This window comes from Vicia villosa, linkage group LG6, assembly GCF_029867415.1.
Source record: "Vicia villosa cultivar HV-30 ecotype Madison, WI linkage group LG6, Vvil1.0, whole genome shotgun sequence".
Taxonomy (NCBI): Eukaryota; Viridiplantae; Streptophyta; class Magnoliopsida; order Fabales; family Fabaceae; genus Vicia; species Vicia villosa.
Genome location: NC_081185.1, coordinates 163,094,025 through 163,111,489, shown reverse-complemented (window position 1 = coordinate 163,111,489; position 17,465 = coordinate 163,094,025). Strand labels below are relative to the sequence as shown.

The 17,465-nt window shown below is 34.5% G+C and overlaps 2 protein-coding genes across 2 annotated transcripts; one reads left to right on the top strand and one right to left on the bottom strand.

The window, feature by feature from the left end:
* Positions 1-1,082: 1,082 nt before the first annotated feature.
* On the bottom strand, positions 1,083-2,173 carry LOC131615214 (uncharacterized). The gene is made up of 3 exons (XM_058886692.1): positions 1,958-2,173; positions 1,755-1,876; positions 1,083-1,116 (listed from the first exon to the last, which is right to left on the bottom strand). The coding sequence occupies exons 1-3, from the start codon at positions 2,165-2,167 to the stop codon at positions 1,083-1,085; spliced, it is 366 nt and encodes a 121-aa protein (XP_058742675.1). The 5' UTR covers positions 2,168-2,173.
* An 8,949-nt stretch (positions 2,174-11,122) lies between these two features.
* Positions 11,123-15,345, top strand: LOC131610937 (uncharacterized). Its single transcript, XM_058883032.1, has 3 exons — positions 11,123-11,833; positions 12,042-12,164; positions 13,570-15,345. The coding sequence occupies exons 1-3, from the start codon at positions 11,357-11,359 to the stop codon at positions 14,944-14,946; spliced, it is 1,977 nt and encodes a 658-aa protein (XP_058739015.1). The 5' UTR covers positions 11,123-11,356; the 3' UTR covers positions 14,947-15,345.
* The last annotated feature ends 2,120 nt before the right edge of the window (positions 15,346-17,465 follow it).

The window sequence follows — 17,465 nt, the reverse complement described above, 5'->3', positions numbered from 1 at the left end:
GTGGTCATTTACGTCGCAGGAGGCAAGGTGGCAACTTTTAGTGACGTGATTTTCACTTCACTAATTAGTGAAGTGAAAATCGTAAAAGCATCTTTATTAGTGACATGATTTCCATGTTACTACCTAGTGGCATGCAAATCACGTCGCTAAATTTGCCTAGAGAGTTGTAAAAGCGCATTTATATTTGTGAAGTTGCGACGTGATTTACATGTCACTACTTACTGATATGGAAATCACGTCACTAATATTTTTTTTTTTCAAAAACCATATATATATATATATATATATATATATATATATATATATATATATATATATATATATATATATATATATATATATATATATATATATATATATATATATATATATTTATATTTATATAATCAAATTAATAAACTAAATATATTAAAATTAATTAATAAAATTTATAAATTAATTCAATAAACTAAATATAAATCTAATATTAAAATTAAGAAACTAAAATTATAAATCTAATATTACTAAATAATGTAATTATAATTTAATTAATAGTTTACACAAATTCAAAATCAAAAGTTATAACAACAAAATAAAAACTAAACTAAATCAACAATCAATCTGGGTCGGGAAACTCATCCTCATTTAGATTTTCCTGATCAGTCGGCGCAGAACCCCCCATATTTTGGTTTCCACCAAAGGATTGCATAAATTGTCGCATTTGTGCCTCCATATCCGATTGTCTTTTCGCCATGACCTCCATTTCCCGCTGATGCTCATTCCGCATTGCCATCATTTGGGTCTCCATTTGAGCTTTCAGTGCCGCTTCACGTTCCGCCGCCTCACGCCTCACCTCATTTACCGCCAATTGTCTTACGGTTTCTCTCTGTTCATCTGTTAAAATTACAGGACGTGAACCTCCTTCCCCGTCGAGAACTCTTTGATATAGAGTTCTATCATCAGGTCTCAAGGTGCCTGCCAAATTTCCACCACAAAAAAACACCCGTTAGGCCCCTTGCCGCCAATGACTTTACTCCAAAGATAAAAATCCACATCCGGATGAAGCGGCTCTCCCGGTCTTGGAGTATACTGAGGATTAACAGTCAGAAACTGTACAAGCAATGCCTGATAATCATCCTACACATACAAAAAAAAAGTTAAATATAATTTAGTTGCCACATGAATTTCACGCCACAAATTTAGTTGCCACATGATTTTCACGCCACAACATGTCACATGCCACATGAAAATTATAACACATACATTCTACCTGTCGGAATTAATTAATAAATCAGAATAATAATACCGATTTAATTCATACATTATAACATATACATTCTACCTGTCGAAATTAATTAATAAATCAGAATAATAATCCCGATTTAATTCATACATTATAACACATACATTCTAACTTTATCACCAATTTAATTCATATATATCAACACTTTATCGGCACTTCACAATCACCACCAAATACATCACAATTCATCGCTTACAGAAATACCGATAGCTTAAAAAAATAATACCGATAGGTTAACTAAATATAATACCCAACTTAACCAAATAATACCGATAGCTTAAAAAAATAATAGCGATAGGTTAACCAAATATAATACCCAGCTTAACCAAATAATACCGATAGCTTAACCAAATATAATACGGATAGCTTAACCAAATATAATACCCAACTTAACCAAATAATACTGATAGCTTAACCAAATATAATACGGATAGCTTAACCAAATAATACAGATAGCTTAAAAAAATAATACCGATAGCTTAAATAACTTACCATAGCTTTTTGTGTACGATTGTCAACAAAAGCTCCTGTTTTCTTTTTCCGAGTCCTCGCAACCAGCTCGGTCATAAGTGGTGGTCTATTTAATTCCTTAGTCTAAATAACAAAATAAACTATAATTAATAATATCAATTATTAATTGAAATTATAACTTTAAGAAGTGGTAATAATTATTACCATGCGACGAACATGCTCAGCAGTGCTTATACTTCCAACAGCATTAAGGCAACCACCCTTTTCAGATGCTCTCATCTTCTTTGCATTTTCAGATTTGGCCGCAAACTCATCACTCTCCCAATATTTAAGAAGTTCCCGAAAGATTTCTTCTCCTATCCAACTAGGACGGATGCCATGAAGTTCCCAACGCTTTCTAACACGTCGTAGCATGTCAGAAAGTCGTCTTACAGTTCTGCCATAATAATTTTTTTTAATCTGTCTCTCTTTCATTGGTTCCCACACACATTTTTCCTGCAATAAAAGTAGATAAAATAAAAGTTAGATAACTGTAGTGAAAAAGTTATTTAAATAACAATAACTTAAACAATAAATTAAGTATACCTGAAAATGCGTAAACCAATGTTCTCTATCATCGCCCTTAACATCTTTAAAAGTCTTTATAAGTTTTTTATAATTCTGCTGAATTATATAACTTATAACTTTGGCAGCAGTCCGACTCGGTGTGAATCTAAACAACATTAATTGAATTAACATTAATTATAAAGTTATAAAAAATGGAAACGTATACTTAAATAAAAATTGATAAATAAGAAACTTACGAGCTTCCTTCGGGCCTAATAAAAAATCTCCCGTCAATGATATGAATCTGACTCGGATCATCATTCCCTCGAAGATCGCTCCCATCCAACTGATCATCCGCAGTCTCATCCTCCGCAGTCTCATCCTCCGCCTGATCATCATCCTGTGGGGGCACATGTGGGGGATGTGGGGTGGGACCAGTCTGTGTGGGAGGTGGAAAACTAGATCCTCCAGTCTGCTGGAAAGATGAGGGACTAGTCTGTGTGGGAGGTGGAAAACTAGATCCTCCAGTGTGCTGGAAAGATGAGGGACTAGTCTGTGTGGGAGGTGGAAAACCAAATCCTCCGGTCTGCCAGAAGGATGGGGGCACATGTGTCTGCTGGAAGGATGGGGGCATCTGTGTCTGCTGGAAGGATGGGGGCATATGTGTCTGCTGGAAGGATGGGTAACCAGGTCGTGGTGGGGTAATAAAAGACGGACTGTCATATGGATACTGAGAGGAGAGTAGTGGCAGAAAACCCTGAGTACTGGCCATGGACATACGATTAACCTAACTCTGCGGGGGAGGACACGTGGCCAACTGAGGTGACTGACATACTACTACTCGTGGGCGTTGGTGCTTCTTCTTACCACTATCAGCCACACCCTTACCTTTATCAAGTCGGGGTGGCATTTTACCTATTTATAGAGATTACACAATTAATATAAATATATTCAACAAATGGTTCACTAAGTAAAATTATAAAAATATAATCTCAACAACTGGTTGTCATTAACACATTCAATACATAGTTCATTAAGTGAAATTATAAAAATACATTTTCAACAACACATATTCATTATTCTAAATCTTCGTGCTCGTCATCCACATCATTCTCATAATTTGATGTGATATTGTCCTCAGATGCAATATCTTCATGCTCTTCATCCAATATAGACGAATCAACTAGATGCCCCTCAACCATTGTATCAGACAAACTTGTAGTTTGTTCATCTGCAACCACATCATTAATTTGTTCCACTTCATCAACTTGGAAAGCAAGATCTTCTTCCACTAGATCATCAGATTCAATATGACCCATTGGTTTTGTTTTTATGACAACACACCACCCTCGTTTACGTGGCACAAATGAAGGATAAGGAACATAGTAAACTTGCCTAACAATATGTGACATTATGAAAGGGTCATACTCTTTGTACCTCCGGTCCATTTGAATCTCAACAGTACCATATGTCCTATCTATTTTTGTGCCTCTAGTTGGATCATACCATTCACAATAAAACAAGACAACTTTATTTTCCGAGTCCAAGTAAGTGTACACCAACTCGTAGATATGTTTGACAAAACCATAGAAGTCATCTTCACCACCATCTGTAAATCCTTTCACAAAAACACCATTGTTTATGGTCTTTTTCCCTTCAGTCCATGTATGAGTGTGAAATTTATATCCATTCACGAAGTATGTGTGCCATTCATTTGCGCTTTGAATAGGGCCTTGAGACAAGTTTCTCAAATGGAGTATTTCGGGGGTCGGTGCAATAATGCTATACATTCTCTCCTTAAACCATGCTGGAAATTGAGCATGGATGACACCAGATGTTGATTGTACACCGGTAGTATGAAAATAGGTGTTGTTGAATTCCCTAAAAAGAAACACATTATAAGTTTCAGGGTAATGAGTTTTATGATTGTAAAGAAAATTAAAAGTTAAGGGTATGTATACTTACTCAAGAAATGGTTTAACTTCAACACAGTTGATCAAGACATGAACATGGGCAGATTACATTTCTTGTTGGGTCAACCATTGCACACCCTTTTTTCCATATGGACGGCCTGGAAGCCCGAAGACCGATAAAGTGAATTGACTCCTTTCACTAACATTGACAGGATTTCGAATGATTCTTGGAGTTAACATCAAATGCTTGAAATAGTGACTGCAAAAATGTGATGTTTCTCGATGCAAGTAATGTGCACATATCGATCCTTCAACTCTAGCCTTATTTTTCACTGATCGTTTTGAATCACCCATGAACCTTTCAAACGGATACATCCACCTATATTGAACAGGTCCTCCAAGATAAGCTTCATAGGCGAGATGCACAGGTAAATGTTCCATGGAGTCAAAAAAACCAGGCGGAAATACTTGTTCCAACTTGCATAGAATGACTGGAATATTTCGATCCAACTTAATGACGTCATCTACTTTTAAAGCTGAAGCACAAATATCTCTGAAAAATTGACTAATTTCAGTAAGTGGATTAAGCACATGTTTAGGTAGAGAACCAAACGCAATTGGTAGCAATTGTTCCATAAAAACATGGCAATCATGACTTTTCATACCATGCAACTTCCCAGTGTTAGCGTCAGCACACCTTGCTAAATTTGAAGAATAGCCGCCGGGCATTCTCAATTCTTTTAACCATCGACAAGCCGCTTTACCTTCTTGGGAGGTCAGACTGAAACAAGCCTTCGGTTTCAATAATTTCCCATTTGGTTGAGGCTTCAACTCCAACTCTTTTCGATTGCACCATTTTTCCATGTCATGTCTAGCCTTCTCATTATCTTTCGTCTTGTCTTTAACATCCATCACGGTGTTAAATACATTATCAAAAAAATTCTTCTCAATATGCATAACATCTAGATTATGGCGCAACAAATTATCTTTCCAATATGGAAGATCCCAAAATATACTTCTCTTTGTCCAATTGTGATCAACCCCATATCCTTCAATTCTACATGCCTTTCCAGTATCTGTAATTTTTGGTAGCCCACAAACTTTGTCCCATACAGCACCTGGTGACAATCGGGGCGGAGGCATATCTGTTACCTGTTTATATTTTATGAAATTTGTCTTGTTCTTTCTATACGGATGATTTTTTGGTAGAAATCTGCGGTGACAGTCAAACCACGAGCTTTTCCCCCCTTTATCCAACGTAAACGCCTTCGTCTCTTTCATACAATGCGGGCAACCCATTCTGCCATGTGTACCCCAACCAGACAACGTGCCATATGCTGGAAAGTCGTTGATGGTCCACATCAAGGCAGCTCGCATAGTAAAATTTTGTTTACGTGATATATCATAAGTCTATTCTCCACCAATCCACAACCTCTTCAAATCATCAATTAAAGGTTGTAAATACACATCAATTCCGGCTTTTGGACTCGAAGGTCCTGGAATGACGCACGTCAAAAACATATATGGGTATGTCATGCACATCTCAGGAGGGAGTTGTAAGGGGTTACAATAACTGGCCAACAAGAATACGCACTTCCCGACGCTTGAACATAAGGAGCAAAACCATGTGAGCATAATCCAAGCCTGACATTTCTAGGTTCTGCGGCAAAATCAGGATGTATTCGATCAAAGTGTTTCCATGCCTCGCCATCAGATGGATGCCGCATAGTGCCTGGACTTGTTTTGTTTGTATGATGCCATGTCATCTGACTTGCACTGTGCATTGAAGCAAACATTCTTTTTAACCTTGGAATTATCGGAAGATAAAACATGGACTTTTCTGCTACACGGTCTTGATTAGTGTTAATGGCTCTACTGCGAACTTTATATCTTGGACTCATACAAAATTTGCATCCCTCCAACAATCCATCTTGAGTACCAAACTCATTGTCATAAAACAACATACAACCATTAATGCAACAATCAATCTTTCCTACTCTTAAGCCCAACTTCGACACCAACTTCTTTGCTTCATAAAATGTTGTAGGTAAGTTGTCTTTCATTGCAGTTGAGTCCAACATCATTTTTACAAAGAATTCCAAACACTGATCAGGAACATTCCAATTTGACTTGGCGGCCAATAATCTCACACACATTGATAACTTGAAGTCAGACGAACCGTCAAACAACGGCGTATTCATCTCATTCAACAACTGATAAAATCTCTGCGCTTCTTCGTTCGACATCTCTTCCCCATCACAATCTTCAGGTTGATCATAGGTCACGTTCACACCAAAAGCATCCTCAACCATGTCACCGATCTGATTAAAGTTTTCCTCATATTCAATAGGCGGTCTTTCCTCATATTCCATTGGCGGACGACTACTTGAAGCATGCGTACTGCTAGTCTCTGGTAAGTTACTCGGTAATTTTTCACCATTAAACGTCCAAAACCAATAATTTTCAATGAAACCCCTTCTATACAAATGCCTGACCACTTCATCTGGGTCACTAATTATAGGTCTACATTCACATTTAAGACAGGGACACCTAACTCCTCCTTCACTTCGACAACATTCTTGAGCAAACGCCCACGTGATAAACCCGTTAACTCCTTCTATAAAATTGGGTTTAAGTGCACGTCTTCCTGGTTCCACTCTATCGTACATCCAACTACGATAATACAAATAATATTTCATACTGCACATATATCCAATCATTCTCTTTTTAGTAACAATAATTAAACATTTACTTATATCAACTATAAGTAAATAATTAAACATTTACTTATATCAACTATAAGTAAACAATTAAACATTTAATTATATCAACTATAAACAACATATTATTAAATTATTTTTCAAAACAAAATAATATACTTCACACTATAATAAACACTTTTAAAACAAAATAATATACTACTTTTTAATAACTATGTAGTAACCTTCATTTAAAATGTTGTTTAAAAAATACTAATTCACACTATTTTGTTCTTAACAAACTTATTATTCCTTTTAAGAAATATAAAATATAATTCTAATCCATTGTATTTTATTTTAAATATATACCTAATATATTTGATTTCTAATAACATTTCACTTCTATTTTGTTCATCAATTTTTATGATATCTAATCATCAAAATTCAATTATACCAAATATACAAACTTATTATACCTAATATATTTCATCAATTTTTCATCATCTCTAATCATCAAAATTAAATATTCAATCAAAATTCAATATTCAATCTATTTCAACTCTAATCATCAATTTTTTTACTCTAATTTACAATCTAATTTCCAACTCTAATTTTCTACAAACCTAATTTACTACAAAACTAACATTCATCAATTTTAACCTTCAATATAATTTTCTACAAACCTAATTTTCTACAATCTAATTCATCAATAAAAAAAACCTAAAAAAAATAAAATGCCAAAATTACCTCTATCTTCCTCTATCAATCTTCAAATATCTTCCTCTAATCTTCAATCACAAATATTACACCTAAAAAAAATTTATAACACAAACAAATAAATTATACAAATCAAAACGAAATTAACAAATTAAAACGAAATTATACAGAAAATTAAAAAGGATTTCATACTTACCTTGAATGGGGAAGAGATTTTGGGAGAAAATGAGGAAGAAGGGTTGGAGAAAATGGGGAAAATGGGGAAGAATGAGAGGAAGAAGAGAAAGAAAATGGGGAAGAAAGGGTTCTGGGAAGAGGATGTACACGTGAATGACTATATCAATTTTAGCGACGTGATTTTCACGTGTCTAGGTTGCGAAGTGAAAATCACGTCGCAACATGCACACAGTAATTAATGTGTCAGTCAAACTGTTGGCGTGGTATTCTAAATAACTTTGCGACGTGAAATACACGCCGCAACAAAAAAAATGAAAATTTGAAATTCCCCCCTTTGAAATTCCCCCCTTTGTCAGACTACTTTATCTGTTTTCATTTTACTTTTTTTTATTTAAAGGTTGCGACGTGTTTTTCACTTCGCAAATATTTTTTAAAATTAAAATTTCGCCAACGTTGGTTTTATTTTTTTAATATTAAAACCTTATAGTGACGTGATTATCATGTCGCAACTCACTTTTTTGAGCCACGTGATAATCACGTCGCAACATTACGTGGCTAGATCCAACTTTTCTTGTAGTGGAAGTGATCTAAAGAATCGCTTTGTCGTCATTTCTTTCGAATCTTCATGATGTCTTTCATTTGTCTCAGTTGCGGAAATATATTCTTGATCTCTCTCATGAGATTCAAGTTGACGATGAGCAAGTTAGAGAGAACTTGATTGTTGAGGCATCTTTCTTGAGAGTAGAGGATCGCGAAGTGAAGCACTTGAGAGGCAAAAAAATTGCGTTGGTGAAGGTGGTGTGGGGAGGATCTGCTGGTGGAAGCATGACGTGGGAATTGGAGAGTCAGATGAGAGAGTCATATTCAACTCTTTCCTTTAGATAATGTTTTAGGGCGGAAATCATCTAAGTGAGGGAGAGTTGTAACACTCCATTTTTCGTAATTATTTTAATCAAGTCTATAATTATTTTATTTAATCATTGATGATTTATTTGTTTATATTGGTGATTTTTATTGAGGTAGATGGTGGGGTGTAGGAGATCATTGACAAATTGGTAGAATAACTAGAGCAATTAGAATTAGTTAATTTAATAAATTATAATAAATATAGAAATGGGTGGCTTTCTGAAAAAAAATATATTTAGTAATTAAAAAGAAAATATGAGTTAGTAGAGGAATAAGAGGTGAGGAGGAGAATATAGATATAATTAAGGGTAGAAAAGGAACAACCTAAAGGGGAGAATAATTTGCAAACGGAGGGAGCGTTAAAAGTTGGAGACATATTTCGTACAAAAGAAGAATGTGTTAGAGTTATAAAAAAGTTTCACATAGAAATCTCAGTGGATTTTAGTGTGGATCACACAAATTCTAGGAGCTACATTATTCTATATCGTCGAAAATCGATGTGCATGTTTCGGCTATCAGCATCTTACACGAAGATAAGGGATTCTTAGGAAACAAGTTTTATTGATCCACCTCACACTTGCATTACCACCAATCTGATGCAAGCTCATCGAAAACTTAGCTCTCAATTAGTATGCCAGGAAATCTTGCCTCTCATTAGCAAGGATCCATCATTGAAGGTGGATACAATTATGTCTCATATCGTTATACTATTCAATTATACTTCATACAAGAAGGCATAGATAGCAAGGACTAAAGTCGTTGAACTAGTATATGACAAATTAGGAGGATTCATACAAAGAAATTCCAAAAAAAATGGCGGCACTCAAGTGTTATGCTCCCAGAATTGTTGCAATTTTGGAGACAGAACTTGTGCTACTGGAAATAGAATATTTCATCAAATATTCTAGGGGTATGAACCATGCATCAAATTTTTTGCATACTGCAAACCTATTATACAAATTGATGGAACATGATTATATGGGAAATATAAAAGAACGTTATTCACGGTAGTGGCAGGAGATGGAAACGATGATATTTTTCCAATTGTCTTCGCTCTAGTTGAAGGTGAGACTGTTGGTGGGTGGAGTTTATTTCTCAAGCATCTCTGGTTACATGTTGCTCCTCAACCCAACCTATGTTTGACTTCAGATAGACATCCATCTATTGAGAGTGCTTATTATAACCCTGATGAAACTTGGTAAGATCCTCTTTCTACGCATGTCATTTACATTAGACGTTTTGCACAAAACTTCATGCGAGAGATCAAAGACAAGACACTTTAAAAAAAGTTGTGAACGTAGTGTATGCCTTAACAAAACCATCTTTCCAGCACTACCGCGAAGAGATCAGATTGACAAACGCGGATTTGTTAAGGTGGATCGATAACATTCTAGTGGAGAAATGGACCCGGGCTTTTGACAATAGTCAACGATGGGGCCACATGATAACAAATCTTGTGGAGTCAATGAACTTTGTCTTCAAAGGTATCAAAAACCTACCGATAAACGCATTGGTGAAAGTAACCTATTTTAAGTCGGGGTCATTGTTCAAGACTAGGGGTTTAAAATGGAGGTCAGTGTTATAATCGGGTCAGTTGTTTTGTGAATGCTCTATAAATTTATTTGGGAGGAAACTACCAAAGCTAACACACATGGTGTTACAATGTTTGACCTCATTAAAGGTTGGTTCAATGTATAGGAGACAATGGATCATAAAGAAGGGAGGCTAAGGGGACATTATCGGTTGAACTAGATAAAGGTTAGTCTGATTGCGAAAAGTTTTAAGCCTATCGTATGCCCTGCTCCGATGTCATAGCGACATTCTCACATGCTCGGCTGGACCTTTCAGACATCTATCCCCCGTTTACAAAATCTGAAACATATTAAATATGTACAACAATAGCTTCTCGGTGGTAGAAAAGAAGGATTACCGGCCTACTTATCAAGGGAAATTATATGCCACTCTTTCTTTTTGAGAGTTTAAGAGTGAAATGAGGAGTGGAATGAGAAGATGAGTAGTAAACAGTGGAGATGAATGATGTATTTATAAATAAAAAAAGCAAAACAACCCAATGGCCATAAAGTGTGGCGCATGCTCTTTACATTATAGTGCATGCACCACTGTCTATGGCATGACACATAAGCAGTAGCCACAGACAGTGATGCCTCGGTGTAAAATAGGGTTATGTTGTCTTCGGCGCATCCTCTGAGTTTTTTTTTTTTTGAATTATGGTTATTTGGAAAAATATTAAAAATAGTTATTAAAAAAAGAAAATTCTAAAAATGACATCCTCCAAGAGAATTAAATTTAAGAATATTTATTGTCTAAGAAAAGTCAAATTGAAAATGCCAACTACCAAAGCAGCCTACACGGTGTCACTATAAATCATTACACTCAGTTCAACACTATCATTTCCCACACTACAATCATTCAAACCGATTCAACCTAAAAGTCCAAACTTTAAACCACTTTTCTTATTTCACACACAATCAAAATCCACCCTTCAATCACCGTCATTGGATTCCCCAATTCATTTCATCCAACGATCCAAATCCAAACACGCAATCACTCTCATAGAATCAACCGTACACAATCACACACACACTCCTTGCAACTTTTTATGTTTCATCAAATCTAGCATTTTAATGCTGAAACAAAACAGAACAAAAACAACAACAAAAATGGACATGATGATTCCTGGGAAAATCCGAAAACGAGGATGTTCCTCATCCGCTTCATCTTCTTCCTCCGTGATTCAAAACTACCGATTCAAAAGAGCTATTCTAGTCGGCAAGAGAGGCGGATCCACAACACCTGTGCCTACGTGGAAGCTTCTGAGCTCGAGATCTCCGGCGGCGGCGATGCGGATAGTTGAATCGCCGAGGCATCCGCCGTCGCAATCGGGTGGTAAATCGAGGCAGCTTCCGGTGTCGGCGAGGAAACTGGCGGCGACGCTTTGGGAGATGAATGAGATTCCTTCGCCTAGTGTGAAGGAAATGCGGGATCATGCGAAGATGAAGAAAGAGGGGAAATCGAAAGATAGGGTTTCGACTGTTAGGTCTATTCGTTCTGGCTCTTTGCCTCCTCATTTGTCTGATCCATCTCATAGTCCTCCATCAGAGGTTTTTATTTTGTTTTTGAAGTTTCAGATAAATTTGTTTTCTTTTTTAATAAGTTTTAATTATTTAATGAGAAAATGTGGAATTTGGAATATTCTGAGTCCAGATCATGTGTTAGTCTGGAATTTTGACTTCACTTGCAAGCAATGATGTTGAGATTTAATTATTATATTATTATTATGTATTAGTATTAATTTTTTTTTTTTGGTAGAGAATGGATCGATCTGGGATTGGTAATCGGCATAGAAGAACGCTGAGTAATTCTCATAGGATGAGGATAACAGAACACCATGTTGGACCTTTGGATTCTCTTAGCAATGCCAGTGTTATGGAGGTATGTTGTATAGATTTATGTTGAGACAGTTTTGAAAATGTGGATGTTTTTTTTCTTCTATTTGTGGTTGGAATAACAAATTTATAGATCAAGTAGGGAATTGATTGTCTTATTGGAGATTTTCACTTGATAAGCTTGTGTAGAACTTACATGTCTATCTGTATTTTCATAAACATCGAGTTAGTGGGGTCTTATGAAACTTTGTGAATGCTTATGAAGATGGGGGACTGGAGTGGATACTCTTTTGTTAAATTCTTATACATGACTTTATGATGTAAAATTTTGGTGCCAATTTATCAATTCATTGACATCAAATAGGTGTTAGCGTAGCAGAGATGAGGATGTTGCGTTGGATGTGTGGTAAGATTAGGCTAGATAAGATTATAAATGACAATTATAGAGAGTGTTGGGGTAGCACCTATAGTAGAAAAGATGGTGGAAAATAGATTTAGGTGATTTGAGCATGTAGAGAGAAGACATGCCGATTCTGTGGAAAGGAGAGTTGATCAGATGGAGAGAAGATAAACAACTAGAGGTAGAGGAAGACCTAGAAAGATTATAAGAGAAGTTATTAAGAAAGATCTCCAGATTAAGGATTTGGATAGAAGCATGGTTTTGGATAGAATGTTATGGGAAAATGTTGATCCATGTAGCCGACCCCAGTTAGTGGGAAAAAGTTTGGCTGTTGTTGTTGTATGTATTGGAATCAAATAGGTGGATCCTATCATAATTTGCCCATGGCTATGGATAGAGAGAAAAAACATAATTTTGACATGACAAGAACATGAGAATTCATCCTCAGTTAAGCTAGTTTACCGGTGCAGAAGCATGAGTCTTAGAAAAATCACGAAACCTATGTAAAAATTTTATGGAAAAAATTAAAAGATGACTGAGTGGGAAATGAAATCAACAGGAGTTTGACATGTGTTTACTTTAGGTCATTGTTTTAGATAATTTCCAGATCCGCCCCTTTCATATTACTAGAAACACGCTTTTGGTAGTGTATATTGACAAATTTGAGCAATATATCGGGCGAATTGAGAAACTATCTTGTTTTCTAGATGGATAAATAGAACAGATAAATGCAAATGCTAAGTGGGTGCCTACTTCCAAGGATTTTGTATGCACACTGTTCATTGTTGATATGCGTCTTTCATTGAATATTTTATGCATCTACTAGTCCAATGACATTACTGACAGATAAATCTTCATGATTGTGAGTGAATAGAAGATTTACTATAACAGATTATGACATGCCAATATGTTCTCTATTCGTATCAGAATGTCAAGACTTCATATCAATTTCTTTTTATTATTGTTTCTTTGAATGGACGGTTCGATTTAGTTCTTTATCGCTATCGTGGCATGCCTTCTTATAGTTGCATGCATCTTTGTTTTCTTGCAGATTGAAACCAGATCTCGAGCACAGACCCCTGCTTTATCTACGGTGGGATCTAAACCGCGTTTGAAAGATGTCAGTAGTGCTTTAACGACATCAAAAGAGTTGCTTAAAATTATAAACCGCATGTGGGGTCATGAAGACCGTCCTTCTTCTAGTATGTCCCTTATCTCAGCTTTGCATGCTGAGTTGGAGAGGGCTCGACTACTGGTCAATCAGCATATCCAGGAACAACGGTCAGATCAAAACGAGATAAACTATTTGATGAAGTGTTTTGCTGAAGAAAAGGCTGCTTGGAAAAGCAAGGAGCGAGAAGTTGTTGAGGCTGCGATTGAATCTGTTGCAGGAGAACTTGATGTAGAGCGGAAGCTTAGGAGACGGTTGGAAAGCTTGAACAAGAAGCTTGGGAGAGAGCTGGCTGAGACCAAAGCATCCCTTCTTAAGGCGGTGAAAGAACTTGAAACTGAAAAGAGAGCAAGAGAAATTATCGAAAAAGTATGCGATGAGTTAGCAAGAGATGTTGATGAGGATAAATCTAAGATAGAGAAACAAAGGAGAGTATCAACAAAAGATTGTCGGGAGGTAGAGAGAGAAAAAGAAATGATGCAGTTAACCGATATGTTACGCGAGGAGAGAGCTCAAAAGAAACTCTCGGCGGCAAAATATCAGCACGAGGAAAAGAATGCTGCTGTTGATATGCTCAGGAATCAGCTTGAAGCTTTTCTAGGAAACAAACAAGTTAGAGAAAAAGGACGTAGTTCCACTCACTTGAATGATGAAGAAATTGCTGCATATCTGGGAAGAAGCAGATTAAGCAACCATCATACCGAAGATAAAGAAGACGATGAAGGGGAGGTTGACAATGGAGTAGAATGCGAAGAGGAATCCGGGGAAAGTGACTTGCATTCTATAGAGTTAAATATGGACAACAACAACAAAAGCTATAAATGGACCCACCCTTCCGACGGTAGGAAGTCTATCTCTGGGAGAGCTTCTAGGATAAGCATATCTCTGCAAAGAAGTATATCAGATGGAGTGGATTGGGGCGTCCGAGGTGATGAGAAGCTCCTAAATTCCGGAGATGGAATAGATTGGGAAAGCTTTTATGAACTGGAGAAGCAAGCTCAAAGAAAAAGTCACGGCGATGAAGTACAAAGCTATAAATCGGTGAAAGGTTTAAAGGACCAGATATTGGCTGGTTCTAGGCTTGGATCTTCTAAAGGTTATGCCAGTCCAACTAGACAATTTTCACAACCTTGGCCGTCACGAGATCCAACAAGTACCTTCCAAGAGAGGCATGCTACACTGCAGAGTTCTGGTCAAAAATCAAGGTTAGGAGAAGCCAGAGGCGAGTTCCCGAATGTAAGGAAACCTAAAAGGTGAAAAAATGATAAAATCTTCTAACACAATGCCTTGTTTGCCAAGCAATATCATTGACAAGGAGAAGTTGAAAAAAAGTTTTTCCTCCATGTCATGTTTTATTTTGTTGATAACCATGTAATGGTAAAGTTGCAGCACTCTGCTGCATAGTTTTTCATCTGACCAATATGGATGTATGGTCTTGTTTGTAGAGTTCAGAACATGTGTTATAAGTATAACCATGAGTTTTTTCTTTTCTCTTGTAACATATGCTGATGTTGAGTTGATTAAGAAAGTTTGTTTTTTTTTTCTTTACTGGTATTGTGAGGCTCTTGATGCTACCGATGAACTGACAATTAGTTTAATTAAGTCACTTTGAGTAGATATGGATGAAAAGTGTGGTGAAAATATTGTAGGTTGGAATTTCGAACTATCTGCCTGATTTTCATGGTCAGATCCTACATTTAACTGTTAATTATATATTTTGTATAAAATAATTAATAATATGTAATTACTCAAAATTTAAATTACTCGAACAGAAACTAAAATATAATTTTTTTTTTAAATTAAACTAGAATTAAAATTTACAGTTCATTTATTTTCTACTAAATTGGTTGCTTCTGTTCTGTGTATCAAATTTTGAGAAATCTTCCCTAAATAACTTTCTATATCTAAAAATATTTAAATAATTCTAGAAAACCTTATTCTGACTTACAAGTTATTTTTTTCAACTAATAAATCTGCCCGGATCAGTATGCTCGACTTTCAGTTCATCAAGGCCTTCAAAATCAATTTTCTCCCCCCGAAGGCGCCGGTTATTAAAGAGGTTATTTGGTCTCCTCCTTCATTTGGCTGGACCAAATGTAATTGTGACGGAGCTTTCGTTTCGGGTTTTGTGCGGGTGGGTGGGGGCGGTATCTTCAGAAATTATAGAGGTAATTTTTTGCTGGCCTTTGCTGAAAGTTTCCAAGGTGTCTCTTCTCTTCATGCTGAATTTGGCGCGGTGATCAAAGCTATGGAGATTAGTATAGATAGGGGTTGGTCCAAGCTTTGGATTGAAACTGATTCTAGTGTGGTGGTCAAAGCTTTCACCAACCATAAGTTAGTTCCGTTAATATTTAGAAACCGGTGGAGATTTCGTACTCTTAATGATGGGCTCTCCCATTTAATCATCACTCACATTTACAGGGAAGGTAACACTTGTGCCGATTTTTTGGCGAGCTTCGCGCTTGGCACGAGTGCTACCGTTTATTTTGATTTCATTCCTCCGGGGATTCGGAATGATTTTGTAAAGAATAGGTTAGGTATACCTTTCTTTAGATTTTCGTGATTTCGGGGCTAACTTGTTCCCCTTTTTGTATCGGTTTCGTTTATTATATATATCACCCTTTATTTATATATATATATATATATATATATATATATATATATATATATATATATATATATATATATATATATATATATATATATATATATCTTTTTGATTTTGGTAAGTTGGCGAATTTTTTATTTTAATTCATAAACTCTTTTTATGTCACTTTCTTGTTTGTTGCATTTGTATATGATGTCAAAGTTCCATAAAAAAAAAATGACATGTCCAACAATAATTTAATAAATAATATATATTACATAAATATTACATAAGTGTTTTAATATTTAATAAATTATTTAATATTGTAACTATTAATGATTAATTAATTGATTAAAGATTACATAATTATTAAATATAGTAGAAACTTTAAATAATTTTACTTATGGTTGAAACATTAAATAGTTGAAATATTTAATAAATAAATTATTTAATAAATTAAATAATTTAAATATTAATAGTTGAAATATTAAATAGTTAAAATATTCAATAAAATAATAATTAAATTAAATAAATAGTTCAAATATTAATAGTTCAAATATTAAATACTTGAAATAATATAAAATAATTATTTAATACTTAATAAATAATTTAATCATTAATAATTTAAATTTAAATAATTTATTAAATATTAATAGTTAAAATATTAATAAGTAATTTCATATTGATATCTGAAATATTAAATAGTTGAAATATTTAATAGGCTAAATAATTGAAATATGTAATTGGCTAAATATTTAATAATCTAAATAGTTGAAATATTAATAGTTTAAATATTAAATAGCTGAAATGTTATTAAATAGTTATTTAATATATAATAGCTAAAATATTTAATAAAATATAAATAATATTATTATTATTATTTCATACTATTAATAAAATTAAAATTAAAATATAATATGAAATAACTATTAAATAGTATGAAATAAAAATTAGTTTATTAAATAATAAATTAATTAAATATTTCAACTATTTTATGTTAAGACTATAAGTAAATTTTTTAGTTTATTAAATATTTTCTTTAAATTATTTAAATAAATATTAATAGTCTGAACCATAAATAAATTATTTATAGTTTCTAATATATTTAATATTCATTTAATATTTAATAAATTAATTAATTATTATTAGTTGAAATATTAAATAATTTATTAAATGAAATTTTAATTAA